This window comes from Bos taurus, chromosome 26 (genome assembly GCF_002263795.3).
Source record: "Bos taurus isolate L1 Dominette 01449 registration number 42190680 breed Hereford chromosome 26, ARS-UCD2.0, whole genome shotgun sequence".
NCBI classification, from domain to species: Eukaryota; Metazoa; Chordata; class Mammalia; order Artiodactyla; family Bovidae; genus Bos; species Bos taurus.
This window is the reverse complement of record NC_037353.1, coordinates 15,185,625-15,201,637: the sequence shown is the minus strand read 5'-3', so window position 1 is coordinate 15,201,637 and position 16,013 is coordinate 15,185,625. Positions and strand designations below refer to the sequence as shown.

General features: G+C 62.3%; 1 protein-coding gene and 2 long non-coding RNA genes across 3 annotated transcripts; 2 read left to right on the top strand and 1 right to left on the bottom strand.

Moving 5' to 3' along the window:
- The first annotated feature begins 85 nt into the window (after positions 1–85).
- LOC112444461 (uncharacterized) lies at positions 86–4,019 on the top strand. Its single transcript, XR_003032741.1, has 4 exons — positions 86–103; positions 1,666–1,765; positions 3,288–3,369; positions 3,677–4,019. It is a non-coding gene; the product is annotated as an uncharacterized lncRNA (long non-coding RNA).
- An 84-nt stretch (positions 4,020–4,103) lies between these two features.
- On the top strand, positions 4,104–6,285 carry LOC132343940 (uncharacterized). The gene is made up of 2 exons (XR_009492965.1): positions 4,104–5,130; positions 5,738–6,285. It is a non-coding gene; the product is annotated as an uncharacterized lncRNA (long non-coding RNA).
- SLC25A6 (solute carrier family 25 member 6) lies at positions 6,148–10,631 on the bottom strand. Its single transcript, NM_174660.2, is given in 4 exon segments — positions 6,148–6,694; positions 7,166–7,306; positions 8,281–8,767; positions 10,459–10,631. Coding segments are annotated over 4 exon segments (897 nt in total). The 5' UTR covers positions 10,570–10,631; the 3' UTR covers positions 6,148–6,536.
- Positions 10,632–16,013: the final 5,382 nt, after the last annotated feature.

Sequence of the window (16,013 nt, the reverse complement as noted above, 5' to 3'; positions counted from 1 at the left end):
ATCCGGGACCGTGCCTACACAGTGAAGATCAAAGGCCATGGACTCCCTGTTCTTCGAGAGCCAGACCGGCAGGGCCTCAGTGGAGGCGCCCCGCAGCACCTCGGTGAGGGGGACGCCCCTCGGGACTCTCCAGGGGTGGGTGTGTATTGGGGGGCGGGGTCACGGAGACATGGATCCCTGGTGGGCAGCAGCTGCAGACACTCTGACCATCGCTGCCCCTTCATGCACCTGCTCCAGGTAAGGAGGGCGACATCCACCTTGCTCAACCCGCTGCCCCAGAGAGGGCTCCGGGGACCAAGGCTGAATTGGTGGAGGGCGGGAGACAGCAGATGGTCCTGGGAAGCACCCCTGTCCCCAATCCCACTCAGCCCTGCACCGCAGGCCCAGCCCATCATACGGGAGGTGTGGGCTGGTATCCGGGCCTTTGTCTCCACCCAGAGTCCCCCTGGGATGGGCTGGTAATGGGGTCTTTGTCTCCCATCCAAAGTCACCCTGAGGATGGGCTGGTATCGGGGCCTTTGTCTCCCACGCAGAGTCATCTCCCACCCCAAAATCCCCTTGGGGATGGGCTGGTATCGGGGTCTTTGTCTCCCACCAAAGTCGCCCTGGGGACGGGTTTTCCTCCCCAGTTAGAAAGGCCCTCCCCAGGTAAGAGCTGCTGGTGTCTGTGAGCTCTGCTCCAAAACCCCACCTCCTCTCTGGCCCCAGGCCACACAGCATTCCTGATGTGACCCCAGCAGGAAACCTGGGCTCCAGGCTGAGGCCGTGGCCTGAGTGTCCTGGCGGGAGGGGGAGTGGGGCGGCTGTAACAAATGACCACAGATGAGGGCTTAAGCAACAGACACCCACCCTCCCGAGCCCCTGGAGACCTGACGTCTGAGGTCAGGGGGTCCAGGGCTGAGCTCCGTCCAGAGGCTCCAGGGGAGGCTCTTTCCCCGCCTCTTCCAGCTTCTGGGGCCTCCTGGCGTCCCATCCCTGGGCTGGTGGCCGCCTCCCTTCCATCCTTGGTAGACTTTGCGCCCAAGTTGTTCCATGGAGATACGCAAGGTGCACTGGAGACGGCCATTGCCAAACTCTCAAAGATAAACTTTTTAATGCATTAAAAAAAAATCCAAAGGGATGTGAAAAATCCGTGATGACCACATATTAAATTCGAAGGCTGACGCAGGGGCGCACCCAGGTCGCTGCAAGCGAAGGAGGTGGTGATGGTTCCCCTGGGAAACAGACGAGCCCACGGGATCCCATGGCGTGTGCTGTGAAAGCGATAGTCACTCAGATCGTATTCGACTCTCTGTGACCCCATGGGCCGTAGCCCGCAGGCCTCCTGTGTCCATGGGATTCTCCAGGCCAGAACACTGGAGTGGGTTGCCATTCCTTTCTCCAGGGGAATCTTCCCGACCCAGGGACCCAACCCGGGTCCTCCGCATGGCAGGCACATTCTGTGCGCCAGGCTCCATCTGGTGGTCAGTGGCGGGGGCAGCGGGTGGGTACTGGTATTCTGGCGACCTCGGGAAGGATTCCCGCGTGGCCCGGGCAGTGGCGCAGGTGGCTCATGTCCACGGGGTGCATCGCGCTCCTTGGGCGCGCCCCTGAGTCCCCCGCCCCGCAAGGGAGGCCGCGGCCGCGGCCCCGCCCGACGTTTCCGGCCCGCCCCTTCTTCCGTAGACTGCGGCCGCAAGGACGCGTCCTTCCCGATCTGGCTGGTATACCTGCTGGCCCCGCTCGGGGCGCTGCTCCTGGTGGGGCTCGTCTTCCTGTGTCGCAGGTGAGCCCCGCGCGCCCGCCCCCCGGGTTTGCGCTCCGGAGGTTTTTCTGGAGCGGGGCACGGGCAACCCACCCCAGTATCCGCTGTCTGGAGAATCCCACGGACAGAGGAGCCCCCCTGAGCGGCTGACACTTTGTGAGCGCGACCCGTAGGCCCGGCGGCGCGCGCTCCCGCCGGACCCGTGCGCCCTGCGTCTTGGCCGCGGGACGCGCGCCCCGTGGTCTCCGGCCGCCGCTTCCAGTCTCCCCAGCGTCTTTTATCAACCGGACCCTGGTCCCCCCGGCTGTTCTCTCCCTCCTGCAGAAGCCAAGGAGCCCAAAGTCCACAGTGCACCATCCGGGAGCGCGGGGGTGGTCCTGCCTCCCCCGGCCCCCAGTGCGCGTGGGGCGCGCTGTCTGCGGCCAGGCTCTGCGGCTGGTCCCCACACGCCCCTGCACTGTGCTTCCTCACAGCTTCGCCGCGACGCTCGGGCCCCCACCCCGCCGCCACCAGCAACCTCCGCACTGGCCTCAGGGAGGCCTCCCGAGCCCAGCAGACAGGCAGCAGGCGGACGCGGCGGCGTGCTGCCCTTTCACCCCTGACCGTGCCCTCGCGTGCCGTCCAAACGCCTGCGCCCTCAGCCTCATCCGTGCGCCGCCCTCCGTCCACCCCTGGGGCTCGGTGCGGCTCCTGCCTCGTGAAGCTTCTGGTTTCACACGCGCACACACACACACACACATGGACAGACACACATAGACACACAGACACACACGGACAGCATACACAAACACACATAGACACACAACACACCAGACATACCCAAGAAACACACAGACACACACACACAGACACACACACGACCCCATACATATACACATAGACACACACACATGGACACAGACGGACACACACAGACACACAGGGACACACACAGACACACACGACCCCATACATAGAGACACAGACACACACAGATACACAGAAACAGAGACACACACGGACACACAGAGACACGCACATAGACACACAAGCACACAGAGACAGACCCGGACAGACACACAGGCGCACACACACACACAGACATACCCAGAAACACAGACACACATGGCCCCATATATAGACAGACAGACACACACACACACACACACACACACACCGCCCAGCCAGGGGCTAGGATTGGGAGTGGGATAGGCCGCAGCCCCAAAGGAGGGGGTCCACCCGCTCCCAGCAGACGCCACTGGCGCGGGGAGGTTGCCATGGTGATGGGATGGGGCGGCCGCCATGGTGGTGGGATGGGGCGGCCTCCATCCTTACAGGATCGCGGGGGAGGTGCCGAGAGGGAGCTGACTGAGCCGCCGCCGCCCTGCTGAGGCTCTGATTTGTCTCCGGATGGTGTGGGGCGGGGGCTTGGGAACGAAGAGCCCCTCCCAACGGAGGGCGGAGTCCGAGTGCCTGCAGGCCTCGCTGGGGCCCTCTGGGGGGCGCCGCGGCACCACCGTGCCGCGCGGGTTTCACACCCGCCGCGTTGCTCTTCTCCTCCGAGGTGGCCGTTGATGCAGAAGCTCTTCCCGCGTGTCCCTCACGTGAAAGACCCCGTCGGCGACAGCTTTCAGAACGAGAGGATGGTACGCGCTGCGCGGGAGCTGGGGGTCTGGGCCGCGCGCCCCGCCGGGGGTCGGGGGCGGAGGGGGGCGCACTTCCCGCTGGCCGCGGCGGTGGCCGAGCAACGTGATGGCAGGGGAGCTCGCCCAGAGGCGCGGGCCTGGGAAGCCCGTTCCCGAGGCGGGGGTGCACTGTCGGGGCCCCTGCGCTACCGAGGCTTTCCGGGGTGAACGTGCCGCCCAGCGCCCCCACTCACCCCACCCCTGCGCCCTGCAGATGGCGCCGCCCCGCGCCCCGCGCCCCACTCACCCCCACCCCTGCGCCCTGCAGATGGCCTGGGACCCCGAGCAGCAGAGCCAGGAGGAGTGCCCGGTGGTCCGCGTGCAGGTGTTGGGGGAAACGTGAATCTCATGCAACCGGGGCTTCGTTTTTCCACCGGGAGCAGGGCGCACAGCCGGCCTGGTTGGACGCAGACGTTTGCGGCACACTTGAGGATGGGAAGGCCTGGCGCACCTGACCGGGGGTTTGCCTTCGTGCTTATTTCTCAAATAAAGGGCTTTTTGACCTGCCACGGGCACCCTGGAGGTGGGGGTCACCCCGCAATGCCGCACAGCCCCCTGGACACCCCAAATGCCCACTGTGTTGGCTGGCCTGTAAATGGTTGCATTTCCCATTTTGTGTGTGTTAGTCGCTCATTTCCCCTTTTAAGCCCTTTAAATCACTTAATTGAGCTAGGTACACACACACACGTCCCACACCACCAGCTGCAAGGTTGAATCTGGGGGACAGGGGCAGGTAGACTTGGGTGCTGACCTGCCTCCAGAGACAGCGGGTCGTGGCCCCGTAGGAAAACACCACCCCCTGAAAGCCCTGGTGCGCTGAGAAGGTAAGGACTCCACCTGCCTAACCCAGGGGGGGGAAGGGTCCCCTGGAGGAGGGCATAGCAACTCGTGTTCTTGCCTGCAGAATCCCATGGACAGAGGAGCCTGGTGGTCCATGGGGTTGCAGACATGACTGAAGGGACTCACACACACACAGACACTGAAAACCCAGGGGAAAGGACTCAGCCTGCCCCCTACAGGAACTCAGGGCTTCTCGGGAGGGACCTCAAACCTCTCTTGTCTTGTGTACACGCTTCAATTTCTCCTGCAAAGAATTCACCCCAACAGCAGAGGCGGGCTTGCAAGCCTGAGGGAGGGAAGCCAGCTGGGCGTGCACCTGCGGTTATCCCACTGGAGGTGCTGAAGGCACCTGGTAACACGTGTCCCGGGTCTGACCACTGGCCGTCAGTGCAGGTCTGGGCTGACAGGTTCCTGACTCAGTCCGCCCTAGCGGCCGGGTCGGAACTGAGGACACCTCTGCCTGGCGGGTGCCAGGCTCAACCCCTTTTGGCGAGTGCTGGCTGATCCTTGGTCCCTGTTCCAGGTCAGCCAGTGTGGGCGGGGCGACCTTGGGGACAGCTGGCTCCAACTTCCTGTTCCCGGACTGACCTCACCTTGATCTGCAGATTATCAAAGCCCTGCCTTTTAAGCCAGCCTGGGGGTGGGGAGCTGTGGCTCGCCTGTGACCAGCAGACCACCCCCACCAGACCTCGCCAATGTCACCGGGTGCTGGCAGCTGCAAGTGGAGCCAAGGGACACCAGTGTGCACCCTCCTGAGGGCGCAGGCTGGTGAGGACCCCACAGACATGCTCCGACCCATGACACCCTGAGGAGGCCACATCCCAGACACTGACATGGAGCCAAGGGACACCTCTGTGTGCACCCTCCTGAGGGCGCAGGCTGGTGAGGACCCCAGACACGCTCCCTGACCCCTAAGGACACCCAGAGGCCGCCTCAGATCCAATCCCACGTCCCCCACGACCCTGACATCACAGTATTAGGGCTCGGGTTTCTGGAGAAATGCTTAGCTGCGTGGGGCTGGGGGGAGGGTGTGTGTGTGTGTTCTATCAGTCGTGTCTGACACCCCGTGGACTGTGGCCCTCCAGGTTCCCTGCCCGTGGGACCCTCCAGGCAGGAATACTGGAGTGGGTTGCCATATTCGTCTCCATGGGCTCTTGCCCACCCAGGGATGGAACCCAGGTCTCTGACATTGCAAGGGTGATAGGTGAGAGCCTAAAAGTTGGTGAAGAATCCACCTGCAATGCAGGAGACCTGGGTTGCGGAGATCCCTTGGAGAAGGAATGGGCAACCCGCGCCAGTCTTCTTGCCTGGACTCTCAGGCACAGACGAGCTTCTCAGGCTTCAACCCACGTGGTCATACAGCTCAGCAACTACACCAGCAGCAGGGAAGCCGCAGGATGCCCACCTTAGAGGGGGATCCCCAGTGAGCCCCGGGCATGGGGGCCACACAGCTGCCACCACCCTGGGATCCTGTGTGCTTAAACCCCAGCTGCAGTTGAGAAAGCTGAGTGCCCAGGGATTGATGCTTCTGAACTGTGCTGGAGAAGACTCTTGGGAGTGCCTTGGACTGCAAGGAGACCCAACCAGGCCATCCTAAAGGAGATGAGTCCTGGGTGTTCATTGGAAGGACTGATGCTCAAGCTGCAGCTCCCATCCTTTGGCCACCTGATGCGGAGAACTGACTCTTTGGAAAAGACCCTGATGCTGGGGAAGATTGAAGGCAGGAGAAGGTGACGACAGAGATGGTTGGATGGCATCACTGACTTGATGGACCTGACTTTGAGCAAACTCTGGGAGTTGGTGATGGACAAGGAGGCCTGGTCTCCCACCTGGAGACCCCATGGTCTGCTCGCTGACCGCCCCTCAAGGCCTCTCTGCTGAGACATGAGACCAGCGCCTCTGTGTCCTGATTTTATTGTCCGCAGCGGAAATGCCCGACGGAGAAACATAATCGCGCGTATTCGGCTGTGCAAAAGAGAGGATAGTGCTTAAGTACAAATGGAGACATGATTTTCTTAAATAAATACTTAAACACGGGTCGGTCCTACAAGCACCTGGAGTCTAGGTCTGGTGTGCGGAGCTGCCTCGACTGTGGACCCATGGAGAGCCCCCCGATTGCCCTCTCCCCCCACCCCAATCAACGCGTGGACCCAGGGCCGATGGTCCGCCGGCGAGGAGCCCCCGGCGCGGGGTGGCCCGGCCCCGGCGGGGACGCTGGAATTTCTCGAAGTCGGTGGTCCGTCACAGTGAGGGATGGCGCTAGGCAGTCGCGGCGGGCGGACGGGCGCCTAGATGACCTTCTTGAGCTCGTCGTAGAGGACCAGCACGAAGGCGCCGCCCATGCCGCGCAGAACGTTGGACCAGGCGCCCTTGAAGAAGGCCTTGCCGCCCTCGTCCTTGAGGATCTTCCGCCAGCAGTCCACGGTGCCCTTGTACATGATGTCGGCTGTGGGGAGACGGCGGGGTCACGGTGCGCTCGGACACGGCCCCGGGGAGACCCGGCACAGCTGCTGAGCCCCGGGCTGCCATCTGCGCGCCAGGAGGAGGTCTGAGCCATTTAGACGTGGCTCTGGGCACGCGCTCTCGGGAGGGGATCAAGCCCAGGACGCCACCCCCCACGAGGCCCAGGGACGCCAGGTCAAAGACCCAGGGAGCTGCGGGCACGGACGGGCGCCCACGGGGGACCCCCATATCAGATCACAGGGTACCGGAAGGGCCCTGTGCCTGCCCCGCCCCATCCGGCCCCATGAGGCCCGGCTGCTTCTCTCTGGGACCAGACGCTGGCCCCCGCCTCTGCAGGAAGACACATGGCCGCCCCCGGGGCCCCAGCACCTCCCTGAGCCCGTCAGCGCTCCCTGAGCGGGCCGGCATGTCCTTCGCGCACCACCCCCCACCCCGAGCCGAGCGGAGCCGATACCTCCTTTGCGCCCCGACTGCATCATCATGCGCCGCCGCACGGTGTCGAAGGGGTAGGAGACCACGCCCGCCACGGCCGTCACGGTCTGCGCGATCATCCAGCTCACCACGATGTGCGTGTTCTTGGGGTCGGGGAGCATGCCTGCGGGGGCGGGGGGACACGGGGTGAGGCCCCGGGGCCGCCCACAGCTCCACATGCAGTTCCCAGCTCCACGGGGACACTAGCCGGAACGGACTGGGGTCAGCACACGCCCCGCCAGCCGGTGGGACGGGCCCAGCCGCCACGGAGGGGACGCTCTGACACCTGCTCCCCTGCAGAGGGCACCAGGCGGCCAGGCCTCCGGGGCGGCTCCCCTACAGGGGCTGGGATCGTGGTGGAGCCCACACCCCAACCAGAGGATGGAACTGCACGTATCAACGCTACCGTCTCTAACTGTAGGTATGTACAGGAAATCAAACATTTTACACATAAAACCTAGGTCAGAGAGAAACACTCTAACTCACTACAACTGGGGTCCCTTTAAGAACAGGTCAGGGCAGAGACACACACAGGGACGGGCACGTGAGGACTCGGGGCAGGCCGTCCACACGCCCAGGAGAGGTCTCAGGAGGAACCCGCCCCGCCCACACCTGGGTCGGACTCCAGCCTCCAGGACAGGGAGCAATAAAGCTGGGCTGCTTAAGCTGCTTTCTGCGCCATCTGCCCAGGCCAACCAGGAATTCCTCCTATCAACGGTGATGAATTTACATGTTGTATTCCTAACTCTCAGGAGCTTAGAATGTAGCTGTCTTTGGAGACCCGCCCGAGGCCAGGATCTTTCAAGAGAGAATGAAGGTAAAATGAGGTCACCGGGCGTGTCCTCAGCCGCCTGGGTTCTGGGGTCAGACAGACACACCCAGAGGGAGGAGCTCAGGACTCACGGAGTCCGCAGGCCCAGGAGAGAGCCCCGCCCACACCTGGGTCTCAGCCTCCAGCTGCCAGGGCTGGGAGCCCACAGCTATCAGCAGCTGAGGTGCCTACGCCCTCCCCCAGGACTAGGCCCCTGCCCCCAGGGAGCAGAAGGCCCCGGCCCTCCCGGGTGCCACCCCCGCCGCAGCCTCCAGCAGTGAGCTCACCCTTGGCGGTGTCGTAGATGCCGAAGTAGGCGGCGCGGTAGATGATGATGCCCTGCACCGACACGTTGAAGCCCTGGTACAGCCCGCGGATGCCGTCAGACTTGGTGATCTTCACCAGACAGTCTCCCAGGCCCCTGAACTCGCGCTCACTGCCCGACTTGCCCACGTCGGCCGCCAGGCGGGTTCGGGCGAAATCCAGCGGGTAGACGAAGCACAGGGAAGTGGCCCCGGCCGCCCCGCCGGAGGCCAGGTTGCCCGCAAAGTACCTCCAGAACTGCGTGCGCTTGTCCACGCCCCCCAGGAAGATCTGCTTGTACTTGTCTTTGAAAGCGAAGTTGAGCGCTTGCGTGGGGAAATAGCGGATGACGTTGGCCAGGTTGCCCCGCCAGAAGGACAGCACGCCCTGCTCCTTGGGGATACGCACGATGCAGTCCACGATGCCCTTGTACTGCTTGTCGGCCGCGATCTGCTTGCTCGCGTGCTGCACCTGGGGGGCGGCGGAGGGAGACACAGGGCTTTACCGGGGGCCTGGGCACACCGCCAAGACTTAGAGGAGATTCTGGTGAAGCTCAGACAGCTCTGAGCCACTGCTCCAAAGAGGTGAGGGAAAGGTCGGTATGGATGAGATTCTGGTCAACAGAAGTTCACACGAGCTAGCACGTATTTTTGCAGAGCGTTTCTTAGTCTCAAGGAGCATTTGTCACCGTGAAGGCTTTTAATGCTTTTTCAAACATGACAGACAGGGAAGCTTGGCGTGCTGCAGCTTGGGGCGGGGGTGAGGGGGAACAGGGCTTCTTCACCCAGGGCCTCAAGCAGGCCTCCATGACCACTTATAAAAAATACACAACCTGAGAGCGGCGAGTTAAGATCTGGGGCAAAACGAGGACTGCACCCCCGGGGGAGAGCACTTCGGATAGCTGAGATTGCTCCAAAGAGGAGAGACTGGATGGGATTCTGGTCAATGGGAAGTTCACAGAGCAAGCACAAATTTTCGCAGAGCCTGTCTCATAGCCTCAAGGAGCATTCGTCACCGTAAAGGTTTTTAGGCTTTTCTAAACATGATGGACAGGGAAGCCTGGCGTGCTACAGTCCATGGGGTCGGCAATGATGCGACACGCCTGAGCGACTGAACTGAAACATGAGGTGGGCAAGCAAAAAGTGGGCTCACCATCAGCCACTGGAAACATCTGTCTGATGACCTGGCCTGTCACTTTTTCCCAGAACCCGCATGCCTCACTCCTGCTCTCCACCCTGAAGTCCTTTCACGGGGTTTGAAGGTCAGCAGCACCTGATTTAATACTCATAGAGACGGCTCAGACGGTCAAGAATCACCCTGCAATGCAGGAGACCCGGGTTTAATCCCCGAGTCAGCAAGATCCGCTAGAGGAGGGCATGGCAACCCACTGCAGTATCCTTGCCTGGAGAATCCCATGGACAGAGGAGCCTGGCGGGCCTACAGTCCATGGGGTCGCAAAAGTCGGCGGACACGACTGACCTAGTACCGCTTCCAAAGGTAGACAGCAGGTGCCCACAAGAGCCAATTTGCACTTGACACCTGCAGAGGTCACCAACGACAGACGTCTCCTTAACAAGACATTTACACGGGGCCTTTAAGCTATCCTAGCATCCTTCCTGAGGAATCCTATTTTCTTTAGGGGTTGCGATCACATCGCAACGCTAATTCCACTGGCTCCCCATTTGTAAACAGACCAGCGCAGTTTATTCTGCGGCAGACCCGCGCAAACAAGTGCGAACAGTGGGCAAGAGGACCAGTACGACTACGAGAACTAAAGATCTTCCCCCGTCCACGGCCCAAGGGCACGGGACCCCACCCACAGCCTCGCAGGGTCCGTCCACGCGGCTCTCCCCGCGCACATGCGCACCCCAACTCTGCAGGCCCCAGGGCGCACGCGCGGAGGCCGCCCCCGCCGGCCTCCCGACGCGCATGCGGCCCCTCGCGCCCCAATGCGGACGTACGGACATCCCCGCCGGCCGCCCCCCGCGCATGCGCTCCCTCGCGGCGGTGCCCACGTGACGCGACCCCCCGGAAGCCAGCCGGGTCGGCCGCGCGCGGACAAAGCGGCGCGGCCTCCCCGCTTCCGGTCCCGGGGTCGCGCGCGCCCCCGAGCTCCCCGGGGCCTGGCGCCGGCGGCTGCGCGCCAGCAGCCTGACACGCACCTGCAGCAGGAGCTTGACGCGCTCGATCGGGGCAACGGCAGTCTTGGAGATGGCGGCGGCGATGCCCCCGGCCAGGAAATCCTTGGCGAAGGAGATGGCCTGTTCCGTCATGGCGGCGGGCGGAGAGCGGAGCGGAGGCGCAGAAAAGCAGAGAGAGAGCCGGAGGGTGGGCACCGTTGCCTCAGCCCTGCCGCCGCCGGGACCGAAAGGACGGGGCGGCCACCGCGCAGCCGCTAAGGAGCCCGCGCCCCGCCTCGCGGCCCCCGCGCGCCGCGCCCATTGGCTGCGCCGCCGCTCGGGCCCCGCCCCCTAGACGCGCGCCCCGCCCCCGCGCGGGCTGCCGGGAGCGGCGCGGCTCCCCGCCCCGTGGGTCCGTACGGCCGTGCCCATTGGCTGCGCCGCCGCCCCGGCCCCGGCCCCTGAGCGCGCGCCGCGCCCCCCCGCGGGCTGCCGGGAACTGCGCCTCGCCCCGCCCTGCGGCCTCCCGTGCGCCTCGCCTATTGGCTGCGCCTCCACGCAGGCCCTGCCCCCTGGCCCGCGCGTCTCACCGCGGGGCATATCGGGAGCCGCGCCCCGCCCCTGCGCCAAGCGTTCCCGGGGCGGGTCGCAGTGGGGTGCGTGGCGGCCACTTTGACCTTTTCAAGGTCATGCTTGGCCTGGCGGCGGCGACGGACAACAACGTCGTAGGGGACCGGCCGGGCTTTGCGGAGCCCCGCGCCCTCTCTTCTCCCAATCGTAGCACCGTACGCTCGGGTCCCCAGGCTCGTCCAGTCTGGCCGGTCCGATCGTTGGGGCCCCGGCTCCGCGCCGCAGACCCCCGAGTCCCGCCCGCGACCCCCACCCCCCAACCCAGCCCCCCCGAGAGGCCCTGATGACCCCTGGCGACCTCCAGGCCCCGCCTCTCCCCGAGGGACGAGCGATGCAGTCTGGGTTCTGACCCAGCGTACGAGACCGCCCCGAACCCCGGCCGGCCCGGCTTCGGAGCAGGGTTTGCCTGTGCCCAGCCCGGGAGACCCGGGTCCGCCCACAAGAGTGTCCCCGGAGGACCCGGCGCCCCTCCGTGGGGTCCCCCAACCCTGACGACTCTGGGTACATTTGGGGGTCCCGGGATGGAGGAGGTCCGGCTGTCTTTCCAGGGCCCAGTGGGGCCCAGACTCGGGGTGTCCCTGTCAAGCCGGGCACTGCGACTTGGCGGCGGGGTTGGGGGGGGGTGTCTCCTAGAAGACCAGAGGCATGTGTGCTGGTTTCACAAGCTCACTGACAGGTGCACTCACGTGTGTGAATACGTGTGTCTACAGACATGCACACGTATGCAGCCATTGCACATGCCCACGCGCAGACATGTGACATACCACACGCGGCAGTATAGGCCCCCTGCCTCCAAGGGCGTGTCCGGAGACCTTGATGTTTGGAAGGCCTGAACGCCTTATGCATGTGGTGTTCGCTCAGTCGTGTCCGACCCTTTGTGACTGTGGAATAAAAAAAAAAGTATAACTTGAGACTTGTGAGTTAAGTTTTATTTGGGGCAAGATGAGGACTGCAGCCCTGGGAGGCAGCATCACAGATAGCTCTGAGAGACTGCTCCAGAGCCGCAGTGGGGGAAAGTCAATATATGAGGTTTTGGTGAAGGGGGAGTTCAATGCCACGAAACAGTTTACAAACGGTTTTTGTTAGTTTTGAGGATCTGATGTCACCGTGAATGTATTTAGTGCTTCTCTAGGTATGAAGGACTGATGTTGAAGCTGAAAGTCCAACCCTTTGGCCATCTGATGGGAAGAGCTGACTTCATTTGAAAAGACCCTGATGCTGGGAAAGATTGAAGGCCGGAGGAGAAGGAGACGACAAAGGATGACATGGATGGCATCACTGACTCAATGGGCATGAGTTTGAGTAAACTCCAAGACTTGGTGATGGACACGGAGGCCTGGCATGCTGCCGTCCATGGGGTCGCAAAGAGTCAGACACTGACCTGAACTGGACTAGATACGAGGAGTTGCAAGGATTGAGATCATAAAATCTGTTCCTAAAAACATCCAACTAACTAAAGACCTGTCCCACCACATTCCCTGGAGCACAGAGTGCCTCACTCCACCCTGAACTCCCTCAGGGGTTGTTGCAGGTCCACAGCGATAGCAGCATGGGGTTCGATCTCCATAGAGGCAGATGGCAAATTGCCTTTTTTGTTCAGTTGTCAGCAATGCTGTTTAAGTGCCAATTTGTAGTTGACACGACCCCGTAGACTTTAGCCCTCCAGGTTCCTCTGTCCATGGGATTCTCCAGGCAAGAATACTGGAGTGGGTTGCCATTTCCTTCTCCAGGGGATCTTGCCCACCCAGGGAGTGAACCCAGATCTCCCGCATTGCAGGCATGTTCTTTTCCCGTCTGAACCACCAAAGGAAAACCCTGTGAGCTCTTTGAGTTCAGTTCAGTCGCTCAGTTGTGTCCGAATCTTTGCGACCCCATGAATCGCAGGACGCCAGGCCTCCCTGTCCATCATCAACCCCCAGAGTTCACCCAGACCCATGTCCATCGAGTCAGTGATGCCATCCAGCCATCTCATCCTCTGTCGTCCCCTTCTCCTCCTGCCCCCAATCCCTCCCAGCATCAGTCTTTTCCAATGAGTCAACTTTATTGAATTATAAAGAACTAAACAGCACAAATCCTAAGGGTACTGTCCTGTGAATTTTCACAAAGCGAATGCCGAGGTGTGTCAGCAGCCAGGTCCAGAAAACAAATTCTTTGTAGCAACGCAGGTGCAAGAATTATTTCTTTATTTGCCTCTCTCTGCCCTGTTGCTCTTTTCGCTTTCTATCCCCTTCCTCTTTTTTCTTTATGCCCCTCCCCCGACGTTGGCTCGGATGGTCAAGAACCTGCCTGCAGCCAGGTTTCGATGGCGGGGTGGGGAAGATCCCCTGGAGGAGGGCATGGCAACCCAAGTCTGGTATTGTTGCCCCGGGAAAGCCATGGACAGAGGAGCCTGGTGGGCTACAGTCCGTGGGGTCAGCAAGAGTCGGACATGACTGAGTGGCGCTTTCTTTGCTGTTTCTGTTGCTTCTTTCTTTCTCATCCCTGCCTCTCTGTCCTTTCTGCCGCCCCGCCCTCTTTCTCATGAGGGGGGCTCCTCCAAGTGCCACTGGACGGATGGATGCTAGGACTACTGACCCACGAGAGCCGAGACACCCCCCTTCCCCCCACCCCAGCCGGTCATTCATTTCTCCAGCCCCCGGTGTCCTGGCAGGAGGGCCTTCCTGAGTCCTCTTCCTGGGAGAGGCAGGGCCCCAGAAGGGTGGGGACGGATCAGGTCGCTGTCAGCGGATGAGGATCTCAGCGCGGGGTAGGGCCTTGGTGTTCTGGCATTTTCTGAGGCTTCACTGGGGCTGGTCTGGGGCCGGTCTGGGGCCTGGAGGACGGAGCTGGCTGGTGGCCCAGCCGGGTTCCGGCCGGCCGGGACCACACGGCGCTAGAAGAGAGGGCGAGGCCGGCCCGGGTTCTGGGCGGGGACGCGTCGCTGGCTCCGGGGCACGCCGGGTGAGGGAGGCATCCCTTCCGTGTGGGCGGGGCGGGACCCGGCGATGCTCATCACTGCCCGCTGGGCCAACGAGGACTTTCCAGCCGGAGCTGGTCCTTCAGGCTGCCAGGCCCTGGCACTCCGCACTTTGCTTTCAGAACCGGCGTTGGGCACCCCAGGACGGCTCTCTGCAGCCTCGGTGGTGGAGGCGGTTAACTCTACGCCACCCTGTCCCCTCCCCTATATGACGGACCTCCCCCTCCCTGGGGCCCTGCGTACATCCCAGGGGTCACCCCACCCCCACCCCGACTCCTTTCCCCCAAGTCAGCAGCTTGCTGCCTGCGGGAAGGACTGAATGAATATGAAATCTGTCCTCGTTGCCAACTAGGGCGCAGAACGTGTTTCTCCTTTAAAAGCACTTCACGTGGGCCTTAGATGGGTGTGTACTCCCTCTGCGTGTTCTGGGAGGACGGACGGGTGGGGGGCATCGGTGGCCCAGGCCGTGTGCTCCCCTAACGGCTGACCCGGGAGGGCGGCAGAACCACAGACACCCCGGGTATTGGGGGAAAGACTGCACCCGTGGGATTTTCGATGGGGATGGTTAAGGGAGGTGGGATGGTGGATGGGGGTGGGGGAAGAAGGGCTTCTATTCCGGGACTCCGGGGGGCAGGGGTGCACCGTCCCCAGCTTTAATTACGACATGCACAGCGTTAGACGCTGCGTATCCGAGAGATGGTTTTTGTCGTCTGGCTGCTAAGTTATGTCCGACTCCGCGACCCCATAGACTGTAGCCAGACTGCTGGAGCCGGTTGCCATTTCCTCCTCCAGCGGATCTTCCCGACCCCGGGATCGAACCCGGGTCTCCTGCATTGCAGGCAGATTCTTTACTGTCTGAACTACCAGGGAAGCTCCAGTAGTCTTGCCTGAGAAATCTCAAGGACAGAGAAGCCTGGCGGGCTACAGTCCGTGTGGGTTGCAAAAAAAAGCCAGACAGGACTCTTAGCGACTCAGCGACATCTGAAAGATGGGTGGGTTAACTAAAAGAAAAGAGGTGGTTGATGATCGGCTGAGTCACGGAAGGGCCGAGGGGCGCATTTGGGGCGGGTGGAGGGGGGGCAGTGCACGAGCCAGGCTCTGTGAGTCAGTCCTCGGTGTCAGCCAGAGACGGGATTGCGCTATGCTAAGTGGCTTCAGTTGTGTCTGACTCTTTGAGACTCCATGGACTATAGCCCACCAGGCTCCTCTGTCCGTGGGATTCTCCAAGCAAGGATACTGCAGTGGGTTGCCATTTTCTCCTCCAGGGGATCTTCCCCACCCAGGGACCGAGCCTGCCTCTCAGGTCTCCTGCATTAGCAGGCGGGTTCTTTGCCCCTAGCGCCGCGTGCTTGTTTGTGTTCTAAGCAATGAAGAGACAGGTTGTATGTCCGTCAGTCATATTTCCACCTCTAGCCTTTTAATGTTTTTTGTTTTTTGTTTTTTTTTAACTGCAAAGAGCCCCAACACGAAAAGGAGAGTGAGTCGAATAAGGCCCCCACGGGCCGGCGTTCCTCGCTTCCGCAGACATTAGCTGCCGTCAGCCTCCACCTGGGGGGTCTCGCTCGGGCGTGTCCTTGGCTCTCGGGCCTGCTCGTGGGTGTGGGACCGCTGAGTCCCGCCTGCATTAGGCGCACTGCTGCAAGGACTCTTGGGGTGGGGTGGGGAGCTCGGGTACCCGCCTCCCCGCGGGCTGGTGTTCAGACCCCTCTGGATAGAAGGGAAGGTTTCTTCTAGGGAACCTGGTGTCATGAGGGGCCGCGCCCCCCATGCGCTCCCGGGGCTGGCTTTGCACGTCACTTGTTCTCACTGGGGGCCCAGCCTGGCTGCCACCAGCTGCCCTCGAGGGGGAGGACCGCACCCCCTGGCTTTCCCGGGGGTCCCCTCTGTCGGTTGCCTCCAGCCCTGGGGCGCCCCAGGCCCCTCTCCGAGTCCCCGCGACGCTCCCCCACCAAGCATTCCCAGACCGCATAGCCTTCCCCTCCCGGGTTAGAGGTCGTGTCTCCTGGGTCCA